Genomic DNA, 24260 nt, shown 5'->3' on the forward strand with positions numbered 1-24260 from the left:
CGTGAGTACCCGAATTCATCATACCATGTCACTAGCATGACTAATATTGCGCATGGGTAGGCTATCTGCTTTGTTCTTCCGAGTTAGCGTACAGTACATGAAGCAGAATAAAATTGGGGGTGAGAACAGCTATCAGTGTCTTTATGATTAGATTTAGTCATAATACATAACCACAGCGCAAATATTTCGATTTACCTCATATTCCAATAATGCTTTAATAATGGAGACTTGTTTTACGCATTTTTTACGCAACCGGCGGGTCTGTGCGTAAAGTGCACCATTCCGCGTGTTTACACTTCACAGTAGGGTGCATTGTTGTACAGCGGTTGGCACCACAGGCGGCAGGGAGAAAGGGAATCTGTGCCAAGCTATTAGGTTATATAACTCAGCTCAGCTATGTGGGGACGGATCTGGTCGTTCTGTTTGCGTGGAACCACCTGCGGTTCCAGAATGCCCTCTCACCAATTACAGAATTTGTCAAGTTCAGAGAGGGATAGAACAATGGAGCATGTGGTCAGCTGCAGCTACAGAACCCATCATGCTCTGTTTTCCTGTGTCAGCCTGAGAGAGTTGTAGTAATATGCCTTTCTGGGTTCAAACCCGGAGTTTTTACTCCGGGACTGTGTTAGCCCACTGAACTAAAGCCTAGTCTTCAGGGTACTTATTCATTATGATCTAAATCGCTAAACTGATCCTAGATCAGCACTCCTAGTCGGAGACGCTTTATGAATCCCGGCCCTGGTCTCAGGCAAGGGATCCTCCTTCTCTCTGATAGTATGAACTCAGCTCCTTGGGGATTGAGTCAGGAGCAAATCATGTCTAATGAGTAGATTAACTGACCCAACAGAGTTCAGAGATTATCAGTAGAGATCATCATATGAGGGAATGCAAACAGTGTTTCCTTTTAATCATCGCTGTTTCTCCAGAGGAAGATAAGGGCTGAATTGAACTATTGAGTGAATCCAGTGAATCTTGCTGTAGTCATCTGAAAGAAATCTCACTGTCAACACTGATGAACGGTTATCCAGATGAATTATCTTTACAAAAGCATTTGGCCTCGATGAAGAGATAACACGAATGCCTGAAAAGCCATCTTCTTTTCATTGATCTCGTCACTCACTTAAGGGTCATGTTGAGTCATGGTCCGAAAGGCGAAGTGACCATGCAACCTCCAGATGTGGATAGAAACCGTCTGCTGAGTCACCTTTGACCTCTCGACAACTGCTTGCTCATTGCAATGAAATATCCCACAGTCCATCCATACACATGACACATTGGAGAAACAAATTGAGCAATTGACCGTTTAGAAACATATTTTCCTACTATCTAACCAAATGAAACTCTTTCAGTAAATAAGAGATACCCCATGATCGCCTCAATAACCCAGTTCTCTGATGAAACTGAAAAAAAGGATTCGATTCTGAGTGAGTTTATTGATTCATTGAAAGTCCATCCATTGCATGGCAGTTCTCCACTGTGTGACAACCTCTGATCAATAATCTCTCAGGATCACTGATTGTCTCTGTCCCCAGTCACCTGAATGACCGAGATCTGACTTCACATCCCGTATCTGACAAACACTAACTACTGGGAGACAGTCAGATCACCTGGGGACACTGAAAGGGGGTGTTGTATTCCCACCTGGGGCGGTGTGGTCAGGACTGGGCATGTCCAGTAGGGCACATGTGGAGAACATGCCCAGGCAGGTGCTAGTGGCCAGGGTTGGTGGCTGCTGCCTCAAAGGTACCATGGAGAGGCCAAATAGTTTCTGTGTGATACACAACAATATTCAACAATGTTTTCAATGAGCGGTTACCCTACCAGTGTGTGTATGTGTGTGTGTTCATTGCTGGACAGTCCAACGGTGTGTGTGTATGTATAGCTGGTATATTGCCAGACCCCTCACCTCGCTGGTTAGACAACCTCTACTCAACCGGGAGTTACACGATATGCTAGTCAGACAAGTGCCTGACACATCACCTGTATGCCACATATTATGGGAAGGGAGATTTCCAAGGCTTCCTCACTTATGCATGATAAGCTACCGCTGGTTTATTGTACAATGTGACCACCACTGTTGGTCCCGTGGGAGTACTGTACGTTACCCCTCTACCTATACCTAGGGTAACAAAGGACCCTTCAATGTGGTGAGACAGATATGCGCAGGTCACTAATGGAGAAGGTCAAAGATATTCCTTGACTTGACGAGCTCAGTGTCTTAAAAAACGATCCAGTTATTCATCTGTTTTCGACGGAAAGCCGCCTCAAGTTTCCAGAAAGCAAAAAGGTTAAACAGGTACATTTGAATGAATGACTTAACAAATCCCATTTTGATTAAACTGTTAGATTGGAATTTGGATTGGCTCTTTCTCAAACTGAGCACATTCTCCATTGTTTCCATGGCAAATAAATGGTGTTGAAATGTGAATAAGGAACACGACGGTTCGGTCTCTGGATAACTTTGGAACTGATAGATGCACACACACGCGCTACATGTTAATGTTTTTAAATGTATGTCAATTGTAAAGTCTTTTGCCTGTGATGTATTTTTCATTATGTGTAAGATCCCAGTAAGGCTAGCTGTCCCCATTGGTGTCGGGTAACGGGGATCCTAATAAATCAAATGAAAAATCTAAATCACTTTCTTTCAGGGAACAGTATTATTGCACTCCAATAAACCCTAGTGGAATAAACTCAGACAAATGAACCCTGACAATATGTGGAACCTAGCAATGCGTTTGTTTGACCAGAAATTCACAGAAAGTTTAGCATTGACATATATTAAATAATTGACCATGCTTTTATGATAAGAAACGTTAGAATACAATACAGGCATAAATGTATGATGTTTGGCCCTTAGCAAACTGCATTGTTGCACAAAAGCCCAATCCCTTGTCTCTTCCCTATGTCTCACCCCCCGTGTCTCTGTCCCCTGTAGGAGGCCTGTTGTGCGTACGTGTTGATAGTGACAGCAGTGTACTGGGTGTCAGAGGCTGTACCCCTTGGAGCTGCTGCCCTCGTACCTGCCTTCCTATACCCACTGTTCGGAGTGCTCAAGTCCAGCGAGGTCAGTAAACTATCACTCACTCTACTCTCTCTCACTCTCTCACTCTGCTAAGGGCACTGAGGACCAGGAGCGCGTGCGCACACACACACACACACACACACACACACACACACACACACACACTGAACAAAAACAGAAACAGAAACGCAACATGCAACAATTTCAAATGTTTTACTGAGTTACAGTTCATATAAGGAAGTCAGTCATTCGAAATATATTCATTAGGCCCTAATCTATGGATTCACATGACTTGGTCACAGATACCTTCAAAAAACAAAAGTAGGGGCGTGGATCAGAAAACCAGTCAGTATCTGGTGTGACCACCATTTGCCTCATGCAGCACGACACGTCTCCTTCACATAGAGTTGATCAGGCTGTTGATTGTGTCCTGTGGAATGTTGTCCCACTCCTCAATTCTTGTACAACTCTAAATACGGTAATCTGAGCACCTGACTCCCACTACGGCCGAATTAACTTAATTGTTTTTATTTATTTAACTAGGCAAGTCAGTTAAGAACAAATTTTTATTTACAATGACAGCCTACCAGAAGGCAAAAGGCCCCCTGCAGGGACGGGATTAGAAATAAAAATAGATGAAATAAAAATCTAGGACAAACACACACAGTTACATGTGTGGACCAGATGGATGTGTAGCATATGGAGGGATGCTTTCTAGGAAGAACCTGAGAAGTCCTGTCCCATTGCTTTGTAATGCCTCTGTGATGACTGAAAGGGAAGTAGGTTGACCCAATCCCATTCTGGGGAAACAAAAGAAAACTCAGCATTGTTGTTGACACCTGGTTTACACTCGATAACTCGCTAAATGTAGCCTCATGGGTGAACTAACAACCACAGACGATGTCCTTGTACAGCACCTTCTTAAATGTTTCTAAAGGCTTCATGAAGTCTTAAAAGTTATCCTTCATTCATTATCCTTAGTCTGACCTTTCACCTACACTGTAAATTCACCATCCTCCTCTCTTGTTATGTGAAGAGACCGTCATGATGTCACAGACCCATGTAAACAGGTGAGTGACTCACTCGTTCTGATAACCTGACATGATCAGATCGTCAGTTATCACGAGGTGTCTGTATGCTAACGTCTTATATAATACAGGAAGCATGGTCGTCAGAACCTCGCTGGTCGTCTCCAGTGAAGCACTTATCACTGAGATGATGGCCTCGTGTACTGATCTGAGTAACCCATTAACCCCTGCGGGACAGGAAATGGTCTGTCATTGAACCAACCCCAAGTGGTCCCAATGACCACCATTAATGGTTCTCTCTCCTCACTATCAGTGTTACATAAAAAAAATAACCACTGATTCGCTCATGTGATCTGATCGCATGGACAAAACCTGCCAAAGCAGGCTGTTAATGTTATTATAAGCTCTTGTAATTGTGTATTGGTAAATATCCACGTTTTTCTCTGATGACTAGACTTGTGTACTGTACTTAGTGCAGCTCTCTCACACCTCACCTTGCCTCGCCAATGGGATTGCTTTACCTCGGTTTTAACCTGGCACAAACAAGGTGTTACGTGTAAAACCTTCCCCCTGCCCACTCTCGTGCCGTGCTATGATTTTTGGGTCACATTTTTAGTTCGTATGCCTCCAATTGCAAATGTTTGGAAAGGAGCAAAGCTCAGACGTGTTGATCCAACTGATCCATCTGAGCCCATCCTGGAGTACAGTATGTTCTTCTCACAACTCACCCGGTTCTGATTAAAAATGAGAACTGGACAGAGACTGGAGAGAAGGAATATCTAGTCTAGTTCCAATAATCACAAGAGGTCAGTTCTCTGTAGTTAGAGGTCATGACCTGTGGTGGTATACAACAATATACTGACTAGTGGCCATGACATAAACAGCTCAGATTAACGGGGGGGGGGGGGGGGGGGGGGGGGTGACAATGACTGCAAATACAGGATTTTTTTTACAAACATGAACATAGAGATCAAAGTAAAAAAAACTGTTTTTTTAAATGAATCCAGGTGTGTGTTCGTGCGAGTCACATGTGAAGATTGAGTGTATATGTACGTATAGAGTGCTATAAATACTGTGTGGTTGTCTTCGGTACAGGTAGCTGCAGAGTACTGTAAGGACACCACTCTGCTGCTGATGGGGGTGATCTGTCTGGCGGCCTCCATAGAGAAATGGAACCTCCACAAACGCATCGCTTTACGTATGGTCATGATTGCTGGAGCCAAGCCTGGCATGTAAGTACGCAGCTACCATAACAGACGTGCGTGCACACAGGCGCACACACAAGCACATATCAATCAATTACACACATACACTCACACACCCTCAACTTCTCCTCTCTCCTGTGTGTATTCTCAGGTTGGTGCTGGGTTTCATGTGCTGTACGGTCTTCCTGTCCATGTGGCTCAGTAACACCTCCACTACTGCCATGGTGATGCCCATCGCTGAGGCCGTCCTGCAGCAGCTCATCAGCACCGGCGTGGCCGACACCCAGGAAGACTCTGAAACCGTCGAGGCCACCGAGGGCGACTGCCTCAGCGGTATGGCTGCCCATTTCACTGCCTGCAGTAAACATCTCAGTGACATGATAAATTGTACATCACTATAATCGTTAAACGGTTTTATTTTGCTCCTTTGCAGACAAGGAAGAGAATCTAGAAAAGAACCAACTCGAGCGTCTGTATCGCAGAGACAGGTAAGACCTGAGGAGCTTTGAGACAATCACTGAAGAATCACATACAATACAGTCTTGCAGTCCACGTCATGAAAACAACTCCAGTGTTATACTTTTGAACGTGTTGCGTTTTATCCACAGCTGCGTGAAGCAGGAGCTCTGCACTCTGACTGAGGTGAGAGCATAAACCTTTGTAAATCTGTGTAAGAATATCTGTTGATTCATTCTTTTACTTCGACGTTAATTCTCCATTGTGTGTTTCGTTCTCTCAGTTGCCGACTGTGGAGACTAACGGGACTGGTAGGAAGGCCAGTAAGGCCAGTCTGGGCCAGTTGTCCCTAAAGCAGACCAACGGACACCTGCCATCGGTCAGTAGACACACTCACTACACACAGAGGCATAACTAGGGTCTGAGTTTTAGTGAAGCTCGGAAAGGCAGGTCTTAGTGGTTAGAGCGCTGGGCCAGTAACAGAAAGGTTGCTAGATCGAATCCCCGAGCTGACGAGGTAGAAATCTGTCCTTCTGCCCCTGAACAAGGCAGTTAACCCACTGTTCCTAGGCCGTCATTGTAAATAAGATTTTGTTCTTAACTGACTTGCCTAGTTAAATAAAGGTAAAATACAATATATACAAATAAATAACCCCCCTCCCAATGTTTAAAAAAAAAGTTACATTTATTGCTATTTGGTAAACAGCAAAAACGAGCAAAAATGACCCCAGACATTATCACCTTGGCTGCTGTAGGTTAATTAACCTTAATCAATCTACAAACACATTTGTAATGTTATACCCCTGAAAGGAAATAAATTATCAACAGCCACACTGTTTTAGGAGCCTACTCTCTGTAAAGCAACATTTTTATGAGAACTTAGTATCCTTGGGACGTCCCTACCCCATTGAGTTGACATTTAAAATGGTTAAGGTTAGGGTTAGATAGGGGTTTTGGTTAAGGTTAGGAGGGGGTTAGGTTTAGGGTATGGACATACCAAGGATCCCAAATAGCAATGGTTCATTAATACTAGCCAAAGCCCTTCAATGCAATAGAAGTCTCTGCTTGCAGCTAGCCACCTGACTGACTTATCTACATCACAGGAGGTTGGTGGCACCTTAATTGGGTAGGACGGGCTGGTGGTAATGGCTGGAGTGGAATTAGTGTAATGTTATAAAAAAAAAAAACTCCACTCACGTGGTGTTTGATTCCATTCCATTCGCTCCGTTCCAGACATCATTATGAGCCGTCCTCCCCTCACCAGCCTCCACTGATCTACATAGCTATACATATCTATAAGCGACTACCAGTTGTGCACTCATTCTCAGAAAGTCGTGTTTTGTTTCTTTGGGGATGTCTGTAGACACGGCAGGAGTCGCAGGACCATTTTAAAACTGCCTTTTGACAGGCGTCTCGCAAACACACTGTCAGCAGCGTCTACAGTTTTGCCTACTTCTCTAGTGAGCCGGCTCCGAGCTGGGGCAGTTCGTTTCACGTCTCAGGCCCTCAGTCTGTGCCGCGAGAGGGCGGAGTTAGTCGTTTTGAGGGAGTGGTCAATGTGCTGCTAAAAAAAGGCAAATCCAGGAAGCAAATCCAGAGGACGCATGCGACCATAACTAACAAACCACTGTTCATGATTCCACTCGTTCGCAAAGAAGCAGGCTCAATGAAAACTCAGTCAGATCACGAATATAAGCGTTCTGAGCTTTGACCAACGCTGGGAGCTATATTTAGATGTTGACCCGTCATTTATTTTCTTTATTGTGTACAAAATATATATGTATATGTTCCCCCCCCCCCACAAACAGTGACTCACTATACTTGCTCCTCTCTCTGTTCTAGACAGCGATCAGCATCCCAGAGCCAAAGAAGGAGAAGGAGAGCAAGGACTCTCGCTACCCCACCAAGAGAGATCACATGATCTGTAAATGTCTGTCTCTCAGCATCACGTACGCAGCCACCATCGGAGGCCTCATCACCATCACCGGCACCTCCACCAACCTTATCTTCGCCGAACAGTTCAACAAGTAAGCTTACCATTACCATACACTGCATTGAATGCAGTTCAATAGGTACAATACATGGTAAATACCCCATGGCCTATCAATACACTATCAGACAAATATCCCATGTGTAACAGTGTTGCCAACCTGGGCTCGAACCAGAGACCCTCTGAACATATCGAAAACAGGCACCCACGAAGCATCGTTACCTATCGCTCCACAAAAGCCACGGCTCTTGCGGAGCAAGGGGGGGAAAACGTTCAAAGTCTCCGAGCAAATGACGTCACCAATTGAAACGCTACCAGTGTGCACCGCTAACTAGCTAGCCAGTTCACACTGGTCACACATGGTCTATTAATATCAACAAAATACAGTACCACACATTGCTCACTAATATATACAATACCTGACTAATACCCCATGCCGTGTCACTATCATCCAAATAACAATCTGTCATTTCTGTCTCAGTGAAACTTAAATGGATAAAGATAGTTGAATAGATGAATTATACCAATGTTCCCTCTAATTTGTGGGAGCACTTGAGCAAAGTTTAGGTCTTGTGAGTGGAAACGTGAACATTGTGAGAATTTTGTGCAACTTCCGGCACGCGTTTACAGTGAACACTGAGGCTGTACCCTTAGAGTTTTAGACAGTAGCCAGTAGGCTATTGTGGCTATTTGAGCATAATGTAGCATTTTAACATTTTCACATGGAAATAGCTTTTGATTTCGATGATATAGCCTATAGTAGCCTATATGTGGTGTTGAATGCAGGCATACATTACATGAAACTTTTAAAAACGTTTTTACATTATGAAGGGTTTGACATTAATTAATGATTTTTTACTTGGTCTGTAACACCATGGGCCACCAATAGCTGACTGTAAATTGCACTGTATTGTGTTGTATGATGCAAGAAACCCCTTTACAAAATCAAATGAATTATTATTACCCGAGAATTAGACAATGTCGGCTACCCATCTGCCTATTGGCTTATTTGCATATTCAAGGCTGTCTCAAAATGAAACACTGCCCCTTTAATTAAGACATAAGCTTTTTACGTGAATGGCTTTTTAAAGACCGCTTGAAATGTAGCTTACACGTTTTGTGCTCTTGAGGGAAGCAGTAACTCCCCATTGCTGACCTATACTTATCTATAACTGGCATAATAACTCGCTAACTAGCAAAGAATATCAACAAATGTGCACACGCGCGGGCTCTGATCTGAACTGATCTGTAGACCGCTGGTGGTCTGCCCCCGCCATTAGAATTCTACTCCGTTGCGCTCTGGCTCTGCCTACAACAAAATCACACACTCAATCTTGCAAAGTTAGATTTGTTTTGTTTTGTTGCATTGAAACGGTCCTAATTTAAATGTTGATTCGATCATAGCTCAAACTAATCATGCAAATTCGGCGAATTTCAATCTCGTGTGTCCCTCCTCCGCATGGCATTTCTTCTGTGCCGCAGGCCTGGAGGAAATGTGCGGCACCAGCGCAGTTTAGAGGGAACATAGAATGATACATGTCATGTTTAACTCAGTGACAGAGGGTGTCAGGGTCCATAGGAAACAATAGGACAAAGAGGCCTGGGATTGAAGGATTGGTGTAAACCCTCTCAACAATCCCACAAAGCCGATTTCCTGGGCACTTTAATAAACCAGCTAGGCTAAGCCAGGAAAAATGGACTCTTTTCATGTAAAAGTAACTCTGACTGTAAATATCAGACTTACTTCTCACCCTGTCTATCCCCCTCCTTCCCTCCCTTCCCAGCGCAAGTAAAATATGTGAGTCAGTATTTAGTAACTCCTTCATGTGTAGCTCTGTCAAACTTGGGCCCAGATTGGTAAAGGACAGCTCTGAGTCAGGGGGTTTGCTGGTGATCCCCCAAAAGACAATTTATTGTCTGAGTAGCTATAACAGGTCCACACTAGTGAAACCTAACCCTGTAGACATTTTTATCCTGCTACTGCGGGAACAGAGAGTTCCAACAGAGAGTAATGTTCACAACAACACCAGACCAGACCCATCCTCTTAAACACCGGTATGCAGATTTTGTCAAAGCAGTCAATAGTCTGCTAAATTATTTTGTATTATTTTGTATTATTAGTATTATATTATATTGATAGTCAAATGTGGTAATACAAATAATTAATGATACTCAATATATTCTGCCTTAGACCAGACTCCAAAGGATTCCCTCAACATCAATAGTCATTATTTCAGGATTTTGGGATACTTCAGGATTTTGGGATACTTCAGGATTTTGGGATACTTCAGGATTTTGGGATACTTCAGGATTTTGGCAATGAAGCCCTTTATCTACTTCCCCAGAGTCAGATGTACTCATGAATACCATGTTTATGTCTGCACACAGAGACATAAAATTGATATCTACGAGTCCATCTGACTGTGTGTGTGTCAACAGGACCTTGGCCGGTACTTCCACATGTAAAAAGGAATGAAAGCCCTCAATAACCCTTGACCGCAGACAGTGTGTGGGGGGGGGGGGGGGGGGGGGGGGGGCAGATATCGAACAGCAGAGCAAGTATACGAAGAAGAAGCAGCGAGTCAGCTCGTCTTTCAGCAAACAGATATATCACCATATCACTGCCCACTATTGACAACTACTAGATATCCTTCCACATAGGCCATAGAGGCAGAAAATAGACCTGAACGTATGCATTGTGTGGTCAATGACCTGCAGATGTCCTGTTCTGATCATGATCAAAAGAAAAGGGTTGATGGTTAGTTTCTGCTGGTTCTAAGGTTGTAGTACTGACCCCTCCTTGAGTCTGTAATGACTTGTGATACTGAGGGTAGCCCTAGTGGGTCTTCAAACCCAGAACTACAATTTCCCGTAATTCCATCAGATGCTCCATTGGGTTCTGGGGGAGATGTATGAGATAAGATACTAACGAGACTAGTGAAGTCTCCACCCCTCTAAAAGGAAACTCTAAACCAAAGCCCATCCACTTCCAAAAATGTTCTGCTCGAAATCTTTGCTTGAAATCCAAGCCCACATTTTAAGCACAACCGTCACCCAACCCTGATGCATCTAAATAACCAGTGGCAGAAAACACCGGAACAACTGTTGCTCTTTAGTCGTCGCATCCATTTGGTCTGTCCACGAGAGATTAACCTGCAACTAGTAGTCCATCACCATAGACATGACACCAAAAGGTCCGATTCTGAACCTCTTGGTGAGATTGCTGGTGTTATACTATGAAGACAATACCCTTACCGATTGTGAGATGCACTTGGTTCAACGTTAACCATGCTCTCTGTATCTCCTCCCATCACTAACTAATCTCTCTTTCACCTTGCAGTCGCTACCCGGATGCCAAGGTGATCAACTTTGGGACCTGGTTCATCTTCAGTTTCCCCATCGCGATCATCATGCTGCTGCTGACCTGGGTCTGGCTGCACTTCCTCTTCCTCGGCTGCAAGTAAGCACCTCGCGCGCATGCGAAATGGAGGAAGAAACGCACACAGGAACACACACACACACACACGTTGTGTAGATATCTCTGTGATATTAACCTTACTGTGTTGTTGTGTGCCCAGTTTCAGGGAGACATGCTCGTTGAGTAAAAAACGTAAGACACGAAGAGAGATGCTGTCAGAGAGGAAGATCCACGAGGAGTACATAAAGCTTGGGCCCATCAGGTGATTTTTAGACTCGTTTTCCAGTTACAGCTGGGACAAGAAACTAGCCGTACAACCATGTTTGAGGACTAATTGACGGTACAAAAGCTGAAGGAAAACAACAAAACTGACCTGTGCGTTGTTTCCTCTGGGCTGTAGCTACCCAGAGGTGGTGACAGGAGTGTTCTTCGTCCTGATGACTCTGCTGTGGTTCACCAGAGAACCAGGCTTCGTACCCGGGTGGACGTCGCTGTTCGAGAAGTACGTAGCCACCCGTTTGTAGTGTACTATCAAAGGGGGGGAAATGGCGCACTATTATCGGAATAGGGTGCCATTTCAAATGCAGTCTATCTCATTGAGACTATCGTTGAATATGGAAGGTTACGTTTTTTTTAAACGGCGTCATTAAATGTTGTGTTTTGTTTCCGCAGGAAAGGCTACAGGACCGACGCCACTGTCTCTGTGCTACTGGGCTTCCTGCTCTTCCTCATCCCGGCCCGCCGGCCCTTCTCTCGGGCCCCCAGACCAACAGCAGGGGACGGCTCCGCAGAAAGAGACCCAGACCCCATGGCCCCCATGATCACCTGGAAGGACTTCCAGAATCTCATGCCCTGGGAGATCGTCATCCTTGTGGGAGGGGGCTACGCCTTGGCTGCTGGCTGCAAGGTACCAGGTTATACAGTATACTGTACAAACAACAACAGGGCAGATTGCTTAGGATGACAAACATCTCAAATGGCTTAGTTCATGCTGCAAGGTAACATACAGGAGCTTTAATATGGATACTAGGCTATATACACTATACCAGGGTTTCTTCAACGATAGTTCGGAACACAAAGTGGGCCCTGGGCATGTGAGAGGTGGGTCGTGAGTACATCTATAATCACACACTATTTCATCCTAATTTGGGTCAATAGAGGACGATTTGGGTCACGGGAGGATGGTCAATGTCTCATTTGGGACCCGATTTGAAAAGGTTTTACAACCAAATCTCTATGTAAATGGGATGTTTTATAAGGTTCCAGACACTTTTTTTGTTATTTCACGTTTTTGAGAAACTTACCCCAAACAGCAAATCACTTCCTAATTCTCGTTGTGTAGTATGGGGGCCCTGAAAAAACATAAACAAAGGCTCCAAAAACACCCAAATACATCCTTTTAGAAATGACAAGTTCTTTAGATGTGGTACACATTAAACTTTTTATTTTATTTTTTATTTAACTAGGCAAATCAGTTAAGAACAAATTCTTATTTAGAGTGACGGCCTAGGAACAGTGGGTTAACTGCCTTGTTCAGGGGCAGAACGGAAGATTTTTACCTTGTCAGCTCGGGGATTCGATCTAGCAACCTTTCGGTTACTGGCCCAACGCTCTAACCACTAGGCTACCTGCCGCCCCAATGCGGGTTACAGTATATACTGTATACACGTTACTGTATGAGCTATTAAGTTGCGTCACAATCTACATTACATACATTCAACGTGGTGTGTGTCTGATCGTGTTGTGTGTGTGTCTGGTCATTGTGTGTGTGTGTTCAGGTGTCAGGGCTGAGTGTGTGGATCGGCAGACAGCTGGAGCCGATGAGTGGTCTCCCCCCGTGGATGGTCACGCTGCTGGCCTGCCTGCTCGTCTCCGCGGTTACAGAGTTCGCCAGCAACCCCGCCACTCTCACCGTGTTCCTACCTATCCTCTCTGCTCTGGTAAGAATAACAGTCATTCTCTGTCAATCTTCTCTACCTTTCCTCTGGATCGTCTCAGGTAAGAAGCACACTCTCTGCTCTAGAGAGAACCACAGTCGTTGTCTATTCTCTCTTCCCTAACTATCCCCTCTATCCCCGAGAGCCCGTGAAGAAGATCCGAAGCCCCATCCTTCAATTTCTCAGCTCGATTCTCAGTGTCCTCAAATAGCCTACATACTTCTACTCTCTTCTCTCAACACAGCCCTCTGCTCGCCTCCTCTCTCTGTGTCACTGTCAATGTTATTGAAAACACTCCCGAGACAGCCTGTTCCTTTGCCTGACACTCAGTTATATGACCTCTGTCCTCTCCCTCCCTCTCAGTCGGAGACCCTGCAGATCAACCCTCTCCACACACTCATCCCCGCCACCATGTGTGTGTCATTTGGGGTCATGCTGCCCGTCGGGAACCCCCCCAACGCCATAGTGTTCAGTTACGGACACGTGCAGATCAGTGACATGGTGAGACACAAACACAAACACATAAGCACCAACCCCACTGGGACGGGACGGCACAGCGCCAAGCAGAATCAAAGGCCGTTATTGCAATAACACGCAATTCTGCAAGTTTGTATGTAACAGTCCTATTATACGAGATTATAACAGATTTATTTAATAGTCGTAATACCTTCTAATGACCAGCAATCAGTCACTATAACTAGAGCCCTGTGTTCTTTGCAATCATGTGACATGCCTGGATTTGAGCCTTTTTATTTACAGCTTTTTCATCAAACTGTCTGCGTTTTCTTTTCATATCAGGCGGTCCAGCACCATCCTCAGACAATTGATTTCATTTTTTGGTGTAATTCTCATTTCTGGATAAATGCAAGTTTTATCGTCACATACTCAAGTACATTGAAGTGCTTAATCTGCAAGCTCGACCTAACAGTGCCGTAATCAATATCAAAATAGTTTAACTAATAAAAAATATATAGAATAAAGAAGACATGAGAAATAAGAGCTTGTGCTAAGTCACATAATTGCAGAAAACACAGGGCCTTAAATAGAACACCGAGGCTAAGGCACATACTGTAGCTCTTCAATGATGAGTGAAGAGAACAAGTACATCTTTCTTACCCTGTGTTGTTGTCCGTCTCAGGTGAAGGCAGGTTTTGGGGTGAATCTGATTGGTGTTCTAGTGGTGATGCTGGCCATAATGACCTGGGGCGTGCCCCTCTTCAACCTGACTGAGTTCCCAGAATGGGCCATCGACAGGAACGTCACTGGCAGCTTATAACCACGCGGGGGCGTGAGAGACTGCAGACAGTCACGGAGAGAGAGAGAGAGGCAGAGAGTGGAAGAATGCAGAAGACGTCTCTTTTACTGTAAATGCCAAATTGAAAGGGACTGAGGCTTATTCCTTCAGCCGGGCTGGTAACGTCTGCGAATCGGACAGGTTGGGGAAGACTGAGTGGAAGAAGCACCACAAGGGAGGAGACGCAGAGGCTGCATTTTCATAGGCGGCCCAATTCAGATTTTTATTTTTTTACCACTAATTGGTATTTTGACCAATCAAGATCAGATATTTTGCCAATAATTGCACAAAATATCTGAATTGGGTTGCCTGTGTAAACGCAGCCAAAGTAGCATGGAATAGACTCCGACTCGAGTCAATGGATCATATTGCCTTTTACTCCATATTACTGTATGTTGCTGTAAATGTTACTTTTTATAGATGTTCTAATCTCTCCACCCCATATAGCCCACCAAAAAAACATTGAATCACATGACGAGACACAGCATACTGTATGTCACACATAAAATTCCTAAAGGTTTAGCTAGCACAATAACCACAAAAACAGTATTCCATGCATATGGCGTCGCAAATTAGAATCCTACTCTAGATTTACAGTAGTATACAATCGTCAAGGTGTTACATACTGTGTCCCTACTGTTAGTGTGCTGAAATACCCTATATAGTGCACTACTATTGACCAGAGACATAGAGAATAAGGTGTCAAGACAGATTTACAGTAGTATACAATCGTCAAGGTGTTACATACTGTGTCCCTACTGTTAGTGTGCTGAAATACCCTATATAGTGCACTACTATTGACCAGAGACATAGAGAATAAGGTGTCAAGACAGATAATAGAAACCAGAGAAAACTGCAGAGTAAAGTGCCTCTCCAATCAACAGCCAAATCACGAGAGCTGTCTTGTCGCTATGACTACAGAGCAAAGTGTACATAATTGTAGACCATGACTTGTATAAAATGCTTTATATTTTTTGAACCAATTGAAATGTAATTGTGTGCCTTTTCTGTACTTTTATTCACTGTCGTCGTGAGAATGTAGGCCTACACAGAATGTACGCACGTTAAGCAATCTAAATCCCACATCTCTGTTTACAATTGATTCAAAGTTGCACAAGTTCGTACGTTGTGGTTTTAGAAGACGGCTCTGGAACCTTTGTAAATACACGCCAACTTGTAATATAAAAGATGTGCCTCGTGTCAAACCAATCCAATGAAGTGTGACATTCATGAATGACACTAACGTAGTCGTTCCACTCATATTCAACTCACTCAGAACAGGCCTAGACACATGAAACCATTGTCATGAAATAACAATGAACTCATCTTTATTTAACGCGACAAATCACACACACACATACTGTCACGGTCTATTCATAAATAAAGAATATCTGCATCCATCTTTGACAATAGCATGAGTTAGAGATGATTCGGTGGTTAGACTGTCCGTTACGGAGCAGTTGATTTGTTCAGTTGATATTATGTCAAATAAAAACATTGTCACACCACATACAACCCCTTGACGTTGTATTGAGAGAGCAGAGAGACACAGAGAAAGCCTGTAGAACCATGCCAGGGAGTTGACAGCACTCGCCGTGGTTACGTCACCACACACCTGTCCCTGTGTGACGTAGGTATGGTCACTAGTCTGAGGCAAGGAGTGACCAAGTTAAGTGCACACTTGGGGAGAAGCTTGAGAATCTGACCGCGGCCCGTAGGTGACATCTACCCCGGCGTGTTCAGGTCCAGGTGTGAGGTCACTGACCTCCAGCAGCTGTCGTCACTGGGAGGCATAGCGGGATTGTGCTCTAGTGTCCAGTGACAGTCCACTGCTGTCCATCCTCAACCAGGAGGCCCCTGGAAGCCCTCTCAGTCTTCTGACCAGTGGCTACTGGCTAGGACTGCGACTCTTTAGGCCCGTCAGCAGGCTCAAAGCCCTCCGTCTGCATCTTCTCCTTATACTTCAAGAAGTCCCTCCTCTTGGTGAAGTATTTCACCTGTCAGGACCAACGTGAGATAGGATGTATTGAGCAGGACCAGGCTTGGTGACCACAGTGAGTTTACTAATGTAGCTACATCAGAGCACGGAATAAGGGAATTAGACCACCATGAATAGAAGCAGGGCTTTATATACAAACATTCTAGATCTAGCCTCCCTCTCTGGCTACCTCCGAGACAGTCTGTCATATTCAACAGAGTAACAGGTAGGTTACCGCTAGACTGAGACCAGACAGGGAGACTCACCCACTGAGACCAGACAGGGAGACCAGACAGGGAGACTCACCCACTGAGCAGGACAGCTCGCCTCAAACGCTTTCTGGAACTTCTCACAGGAGGCGGCATTGTCCTGGTTATCATCAAGGCACTTCCACAGCTCGTCCCTCGCGCCCCAGCACGCTTTTCTCTGGTTCGAGTTAGGGGCTGACATCGCTGGGCTAGGGGGAAATTTACTAAAACAACGAGAGGAAAAAACAGGTTCAGTCAACCACATGGCACAATCTGCAATTTCAACAGTCTGACCCTGCCACTTTGTTTGGTAAGGTCAGAGATGGGGCTGGGGAAATATAATCACTCCTCTACAGTGCATTCGGAAAGTATTCAGAAGCCTGGACTTTTTCCACATCTTGTTACGTTACAGCCTTATTCTAAAATGGATTAAATCGTTTATTTTCCTCATCAATCTATACACAATACCCCACAATGACAAAGCAAAAACAAGCTTAGAAATTTAAAAAAAATGTAAAACTGAAATACCACATTTACATAAGTATTCAGACCCTTCACTCAGTACTTTGTTGAAGCACCTTTGGCAGCGATTACAGCATCGAGTCTTCATAGGGTATGACAAGCTTGGTACACCTGTATTTGGGGAGTTTCTCCCATCCCATTCTCCCACAGCTATTGTCAGGTCTCAGGTTCGATCTGATTCAAGTCCAGGCTCTGGATGGGCCACTCAAGGACATTCAGAGACTTGTCCCAAAGCCACTCCTGCGTTGTCTTGGCTGTGTGCTTAGGGCCATTGTCCTGTTGGAAGGTGAACCTTCGCCCCAGTCTGAGGTCCTGAGCACTCTGGAGCAGGTTTTCATCAAGGATCTCTCTATACTTTGCTCCGCTCATCTTTCCCTTGATCCTGACTAGTCTCCCAGTCACTTCCGCTGAAAAACATCCCCACAACATTATGTTGCCACCACCATGCTTCACCATAGGGATGGTACCAGGTTTCCTCCAGACGCGACACTTGGCATTCAGGCTACAGAGTTCAAACTTGGTTTCATCAGACCAGAGAATCTTGTTTCTCATGGTCAGAGTCCTTTAGCAGGCTGTCATGTGCCTTTTACTGAGGAGTGGCTAACCCAGACGACGCTGGGCCAATTGTGTGCCGCCATACCGGACCCCCGATCACGGCCGGTTGTGATACAACCAGGGATCGAACCAGGGTCTGTAGTGACGCCTCTAGCACTGAGATGCAGTGTCTTAGACCGCTGCGCCACTTGGGAGGCTTCCGTCTGGCACACTCTACCATAAAGGCCTGATTGGTGGAGTGCTGCAGAGATGGTTGTCCTTCTGGAAGGTTCGCCCATCTCCACAGAGGAACTTTAGAGCTCTGTCAGAGTGACCATCAGGTTCTTGGTCACCTCCCTGACCAAGGCCCTTCTCCCCTGATTGCTCAGTTTGGCCTTGCGGCCAGCTCTAGGAAATGTCTTGGTGGTTCCAAACTTCTTCCATTGAACAATGATGGAGGCCACTGTGTTCTTGGGGATCTTCAATGCTGCAGAAATGTTTTGGTACCCCTCCCCAGATCTGTGCCTCGACACAATCCTGTCTCGTAGCTCTATGGACATTTCCTTCAACCTCATGGCTTGGTTTTTGCTCTGACATGCACTGCCAACTGTGGGACCTTAAATAGACAGGTGTTTGCCTTTCCAAATCATGTCCAATCAATTGAATTTACCACAGGTGGACTCCAAGCAAGTTGTAGAAACATCTCAATGATGATCAATAGAAACAGGATGCATCTCAGCTCAATTTCGAGTCTCATAGCAAAGGGTCTGAATACTCATGTAAATAAGTATTTGTCATTATGTAATTTTGCTTTGTCACTCAGTGCTGCCCACTCTCAAAGAGAAACTCAAATTGAAAGGCCATCCTGGGTACTGCAGGCTTCCATTAGCAACTCAATTATCCTCATAACTACTTCTGTGTGTGATTTGAAAAGAATCGGTTCAAGGAGTCGGTTTCATAATTATTTAGACACTGAAGCATTTTTCTTCTTTTGGCTCTGTACTCCAAAAGTTTGGATTTGAAATAAAACAATGACTGAGGTGCAGAATGTCAGCTTTAATTTCAGAGCCTTTCCATACATATTATTTACAGCACTTTTTGTACATAGTCCCCTCCATTTTAGGGGAGCAAGGGTATTAGGAAAAATGCACTTATGTGTATTAAAGCAGTTAAAAGTTCAGTATTTGTTCCCATATTCATAGCACACAATGACGACATCAAGAATGTGACACTACGAATTTGTTGGATAAATATGCTGTTTGTTTGGGCTGTATTTCAGATTTTGTACCCAATAGAAATGAATGGTCACTTTTATTGTAAATAAGAATATAATATGTTTCTAACCACTTCTACATTAAATGTGGATGTCACCATCACGGATAATCCTGAATGAATTATGAATAATGATGAGTGAGAAAATTACAGACACACAAGTATCATACACCTCAAAAATGCTAACATCCCATTATTGTAATGGTGAGAGGTTAGCATGTCTTATTGGTACCATGATTGTCTTCAAATTATGTGACAAATGCAAATGATTTGGTCCTATGTCAAGTGTACGTAGACGGCCGGGATATCATATGCCAGCTGACCCAAAATGCCGCAATTGTGGTGAACATGCACCCGAATTTATATAGTGTCCTGTTCGGCTCAAGGAGACGGAAGTGTCTAGAATAAGGGCTGTCCAGCATGTCGCCTCTCCAGAGGCGTTGAGAAGAGTGGAAGAAAAGAGTAAAGTTGAAGAACTAATGTCAGTAGGAGTAGAGACGCCAGATAATATTCTTTGTCAACAGAGGGATCCTGACATGTTGCATGTGAAGAAGTTGGACTTTGTAGCATGTATTTCCTTGGTTATCAACTGCAAAGCGCACACAGAGAGGAAATCAGAGGAAAAAAAGAGTCATCGTTGTGAGTGCAGATGAGTGTTTCTTTGTGACTCGGGGATTTTACAGCAGAGGCACCCTGTCGATGAATGCTCCGTCCTCCCTGCCACCTGAGACTGTTTAGGGATGTGATTTTTACTGTGACTGAAGGAGTGATGTTTTTTTTGTATTTTCTATGATGCAGGGTTCCCTCCCTGTTAGTGAGCATCACTCTACTGATAATCCATCCACGTGACAGGTGTGGGATATCAAAAATCGAATTAAACAGTATGATCATTACACATGTGCACCTTGTGCTGGGGAGAATAAAAGGCCACAAAATGTGCAGTTTTGTCACACAACACAATGCCACAAGTTGAGGGAGCTGGCAATTGGCATGTTGACTACATTAATGTCCACCAGAGCTGTTGCCAGAGAATTTAATGTTAATTTATCTAGCATAAGCTGCCTCCAACATAATTTTAGAGAATTTGGCTGCATGTCCAAGCAGCATCACAGCCACAGCACACATGTATGGCGTTGTGTGGGTGAGTGGTTTGCTCAGAGTGCCCCATGATGGTGGTGGGGTTATGGTATGGGGGGGTATAAGCTACAAACAACAAACACAATTGCATTTTAGATGCCAATTTGAATGCACAGAGATACCGGGACGAGATCCTGAGGCCCATTGTAGTGCCATTCATCTGCTCCCATCGCATCATGTTTCAGCATGATAATGCACGGCCCCGTGACGCAAGGATCTGTACACACTTCCTGGAAGCTGAAAATGTCCCAGTTCTTCCATGGCCTGCGTACTCACCAGACATGTCACCCACCGAGTGTGTTTGGGATTCTCTGGATCGACGTGTAGACAGCGCGTTCCAGTTCCTGCCAATATCCAGCAACTTCGCACAGATATTGTAGAGGAGTGGGGCAACATTCCCCAGGCCATAATCAACAGCCTGATCAACTCTACGTGAAGCAGATGTTTTCACGCTGCATGAGGCAAATCAAATGGTTGTCACATCAGATACGGACTGATTTTCTGATCCACGCCCCTACCTTTTTTCAACTGATGCTTATCTGTATTCCCGGTCACGTGAAATCGTTAGATTGCGGCCTATTGAATTCATTTCAATTTACTGATTCCCTTATATGAACTGTAACTCAGTAAAATATTTGTAATTGTTGCGTGTATTTTTGTTCAGACTACACGCTGGCGAGCCAACGCACGCATATCCCTTTCATCCTGCAGCCCTCATATTCTACAGCCTCCGACAAAGGTAAAGAGAGACTAACGGTTATTAGAGACTAGTTTTATTCCTCGAGAATCAAGCTCCAACCTTACAGATTGTGCCTTACTAGCTGACTAAAGTTAGCTAGCTAATCTGTTTCCAAACCCAAGCCAAACTATTATCAAATAAGCTAGCTAGCTAATGCGCCCACGTTATAATCTTGACAACTCACCATGAATGTTTATATCACTACTCCGGTATGAATAGTTTGTTCAATAATGCCAAAAGAGCATTTAACTGATTACATTTTTAGTTGTGTAACATGCTTCCACAGTACATTCAAGGACAGCTGCTTGTGGAGTAAGAACTTTCGTCGCATCTCAGTGACGCAAAGTTCGGGGTTTTTTTCACCATAGAGAATGACAAAGGCCTCTGGTAGCCAAAAGGATATATTATCACAGAGTTTCGAAACCCAGAGGCACAACATCGAGAGACTTCCGGGAACGTCGCGAAACAGACCAAACAGACCAAGCCGGGGTTTGGGGTTTGAGAAGTCATTGAGAGGAATTAACAATTATTTCTTAGTTGTTAATTGTCTCGAAATCTAAAGGCACGACCTAGATTCCAGTGCATGTCTTAAGCAGTTTAAAATTGTATTACTCCAACCTCATGATCCCTAATAACTATAAATGCATTCAAAAATGAGTTCTTTATCTATCTCTATGTTTTCCCCCCTCATTTTGGGGGGGGGGGGGTGCATTGAGATGCCGCTAGGTGGCACACTTCACACAGTAATCTCATGTTCTCACAGAAACAGGTGATGTTTGACAAAATTTAAGTTTCTCATGTGATACAACAAGCAAGGAGGGAGACAAACAATATTTAATTATAAAACACTTTTAAAAGTCTTCTTCAAATTCCCTCTGCATTCCGCTACAACTGTGGCAAAGCAATTCACTTTTGTTTTGAACACAAAGTGTCATGTTTGGGGCAAATGCAAATCACAACACAACACATAACTGAGTACCACTCTCCATATTCAAGCATAGTGGTGGCTGCGTCATGTTATGGGTATGCTTGTAATCGTTAAGGACTGGGGAGCTTTTCAGGATAAAAAAAATAAGGAAAACTGCTTTCCACCAGACACTGGGAGATTCATTCACATTTCAGCAGGTCAATAAACTAAAACACAAGGCCAAATCTACACTGGCGTTGCTTACCAAGAAGACAGTAAATGTTCCTGAGTGGCTGAGTTACAGTTTTGACTTAAATCTGCTTGAAAATCTATGGCAAGACCTGAAAATGGTTGTCTAGCAATGATCAACAACACATTTCACAGAGCTTGAAGAATTTTGAAAAGAGTAATGGGCAAATGTTGCACAATCCAGGTGTGGAAAGCTTTTAGAGACTTACGCAGAAATCGCTAACATGTACTGACTCAAGGGGTTAAATACTTATCTAATCAAGATATATTAGTGTTTTATTTTATATTTTTTACAAATGTTAGAATTTTTCTTCCTCTGACATTGCGGGGTATTTTGTTAAGATTGTTGACAACATTTGGATGAAGTCAAGGGGTGTGAATACTTTCTGAAGGCATTGGAGCCTGGTTCCTCTCTATGTTTCTTCCTACATTCCTGCCCTCTACTGAGTTTCTCCACGGTGCTTCTGCCTCTGCATTGCTTTCTCTTTGGGGTTTTAGGCTGGGTGTCTGCTGATGTAAAAGTTGCTTTATAAAAATGCATTTGATTGATTGATTCTGTGCCTAAAGTTACATTGGCCCTCCAGGTTCGACGGTATTGTCAAATCAAAGACAACACTGTGGGCCACTGCAGGTCATATGCAAAACAAATAATTTAGGGCAAAGTGCAGTTGGTCAGTCTTTCATGGAGTGGAACTGACAGAATAAAGGATGAGGGGAGGAGGGAATAGGCACACGGGTGCTTTTACGGAACACGGCCCCTGCTCTGAGAGTGGATACAATAGGCCTGCCTTGTGCCTTGTTTCCATGGAGCCCAGCAACAATCCATTTCAGGGTGTCAGACTGAGGAGGGCTGCAATCCCACACACTGAAGTAAAACTCTCAACTCACAAAAATTCTCAAAACACATTCGAGACCACAATGTGATTGCAGAATCACCCAGCTGCAAAACATCTAATTCCTGCAGAACATTTATTCTGCAGCTCCTACTTTGTTGTTGGTTCTGCCTTCTCTCTGGAACAGTAACTGAAAGAACTGCAAACATCCAAGAAATAAGGCATGCAAAATGGCAAGCAGGGCCAAATGGCACTTGGATTCCCTGCCGCCTTTTCTCTCTCTCGCTCTCTCTCTCTCTCTCTCTCTCTCTCTCTCTCTCTGTCTCTCTGTCTCTCTGTCTCTCTGTCTCTCTGTCTCTCTGTCTCTCACTCAGATACACACACACACACACTCTGACCGTTGCTGCTAGAGCTTCATGTAAGTTAGTAGCTCTAAACCCTGCATGCAGCTCTTAGCCAGGGTATAAGAGATACTCAGAGGGCTATTGTGGAGAGGAATGTCATTGAATCAGAGGCTCACTGTGAGTTCCCAGGAAGTCCTTTGTGAGATGTGACACCTGAAGAAAAAAGGAGAGCTGCTTTAAAAAAGAGAATAGCTGAATACTACAGTATGCCATTAATAACGCACGGCGCTAGAGCAGAAGGGCTTTAATGTCTTAGGAATTAAGAAGAATCAAGATCATAGAAAGGCTATGCATTCCTCCTCATTTCAATATATCTTAATGTCAAAGTTCAGGCTGTATGTGTCGGTCTAGCTCTTCAGCAAATTGTTGAGGGATATTGCAGTGTGCTTGCCTGTTCTCCAGCTGCGTGAGGGTCATACTGGTTTGACATGGCCTTACCCTTCTATTAGCCCGTTGCTAGGAAACCCTGGACCTCCAGCTGATTGACTATTGGCTTTCATACAGCGTTAGGACTTAGCAAACACTAGAGTACGTCCATATGGATATCACTGAACATGTAAAGCTTAAAGGTTAAAGTTTTTTACCAGGCTCTGGATCACCAGCAGAGCAGGGAAATATGATTGATAGCTCATTATATGAGAGGCCTATGCATCTCCTGCTGCCTCTTGATAAAACACACCACAGGCTTGGCTCTTCCCTCAGTTTTATGTGAAAATATGTTCATGCAAACGTGCCTGTGTGTGTGTGTTCTTTCTGTGTTAGTGGACCAGGGGTTTGGTTGTCTCCGGTCTTTGTTTTACCCGTAGAGGGAGGTGGAGACAGGAGGGTTGACTAGTACTGACTTGCTACTCTCTGGTTCTGTGGTCCAGATGAAAGCCTTGCCACGCACCGCTCTCCTCTCTCTGGGCTCACGGAAGCCTGATTTCACATGAGAGAGACTGGCTGGAATGCCACACGACGGCCTTTGAGGATGACTGAAGGAGCTCTGTGTTGCTTCTGCTGCTGTTGATTCACAGACGGTTGCTCCACTCTGGCTGCTGTCTCTGTGGCTGCCTGTCCCACTGGTTGTTGTCTCAGCCCTCTG

At 44.3% G+C, this 24260-nt stretch overlaps 2 protein-coding genes across 2 annotated transcripts in view; one reads left to right on the forward strand and one right to left on the reverse strand.

The window, feature by feature from the left end:
* The window catches only part of slc13a4 (solute carrier family 13 member 4), a 16026-nt gene extending 690 nt beyond the window's left edge, over positions 1 to 15336 (forward strand). The window contains exons 1-15 of the mRNA XM_055905390.1: position 1; positions 2939 to 3067; positions 5149 to 5285; positions 5410 to 5591; positions 5692 to 5746; positions 5867 to 5900; positions 5998 to 6093; positions 7557 to 7741; positions 11045 to 11164; positions 11283 to 11384; positions 11523 to 11624; positions 11795 to 12029; positions 12901 to 13062; positions 13423 to 13560; positions 14198 to 15336. The exon at position 1 is cut by the window's left edge and continues 690 nt beyond it. Of these exons, the coding sequence (XP_055761365.1) occupies position 1; positions 2939 to 3067; positions 5149 to 5285; positions 5410 to 5591; positions 5692 to 5746; positions 5867 to 5900; positions 5998 to 6093; positions 7557 to 7741; positions 11045 to 11164; positions 11283 to 11384; positions 11523 to 11624; positions 11795 to 12029; positions 12901 to 13062; positions 13423 to 13560; positions 14198 to 14335 (1816 nt within the window). The 3' untranslated portion in view covers positions 14336 to 15336. The remainder of the gene's footprint in view (positions 2 to 2938; positions 3068 to 5148; positions 5286 to 5409; positions 5592 to 5691; positions 5747 to 5866; positions 5901 to 5997; positions 6094 to 7556; positions 7742 to 11044; positions 11165 to 11282; positions 11385 to 11522; positions 11625 to 11794; positions 12030 to 12900; positions 13063 to 13422; positions 13561 to 14197) is intronic.
* Positions 15337 to 15664: 328 nt separating this feature from the next.
* Positions 15665 to 16781, reverse strand: LOC129838442 (cytochrome c oxidase assembly factor 6 homolog). The gene is made up of 2 exons (XM_055905391.1): positions 16638 to 16781; positions 15665 to 16350 (listed from the first exon to the last, which is right to left on the reverse strand). Exons 1-2 carry the CDS (start codon positions 16779 to 16781, stop codon positions 16249 to 16251), a joined length of 246 nt encoding a protein of 81 aa, XP_055761366.1. The 3' UTR covers positions 15665 to 16248.
* Between the last annotated feature and the right edge of the window lie 7479 nt (positions 16782 to 24260).

Source organism: Salvelinus fontinalis, chromosome 39 (genome assembly GCF_029448725.1).
Source record: "Salvelinus fontinalis isolate EN_2023a chromosome 39, ASM2944872v1, whole genome shotgun sequence".
NCBI lineage: Eukaryota > Metazoa > Chordata > Actinopteri > Salmoniformes > Salmonidae > Salvelinus > Salvelinus fontinalis.

Excerpts from the sequence above, each read along its gene's own strand:
- LOC129838442 (XM_055905391.1), bottom strand. The coding sequence starts at position 16,781 with ATGTCAGCCCCTAACTCGAACCAGAGAAAAGCGTGCTGGGGCGCGAGG. Across the intron at positions 16,351-16,637 it reads CGAGCTGTCCTGCTCAGTGG|GTGAAATACTTCACCAAGAG; the intron begins GTGAGTCTCCCT and ends TGGTCCTGACAG.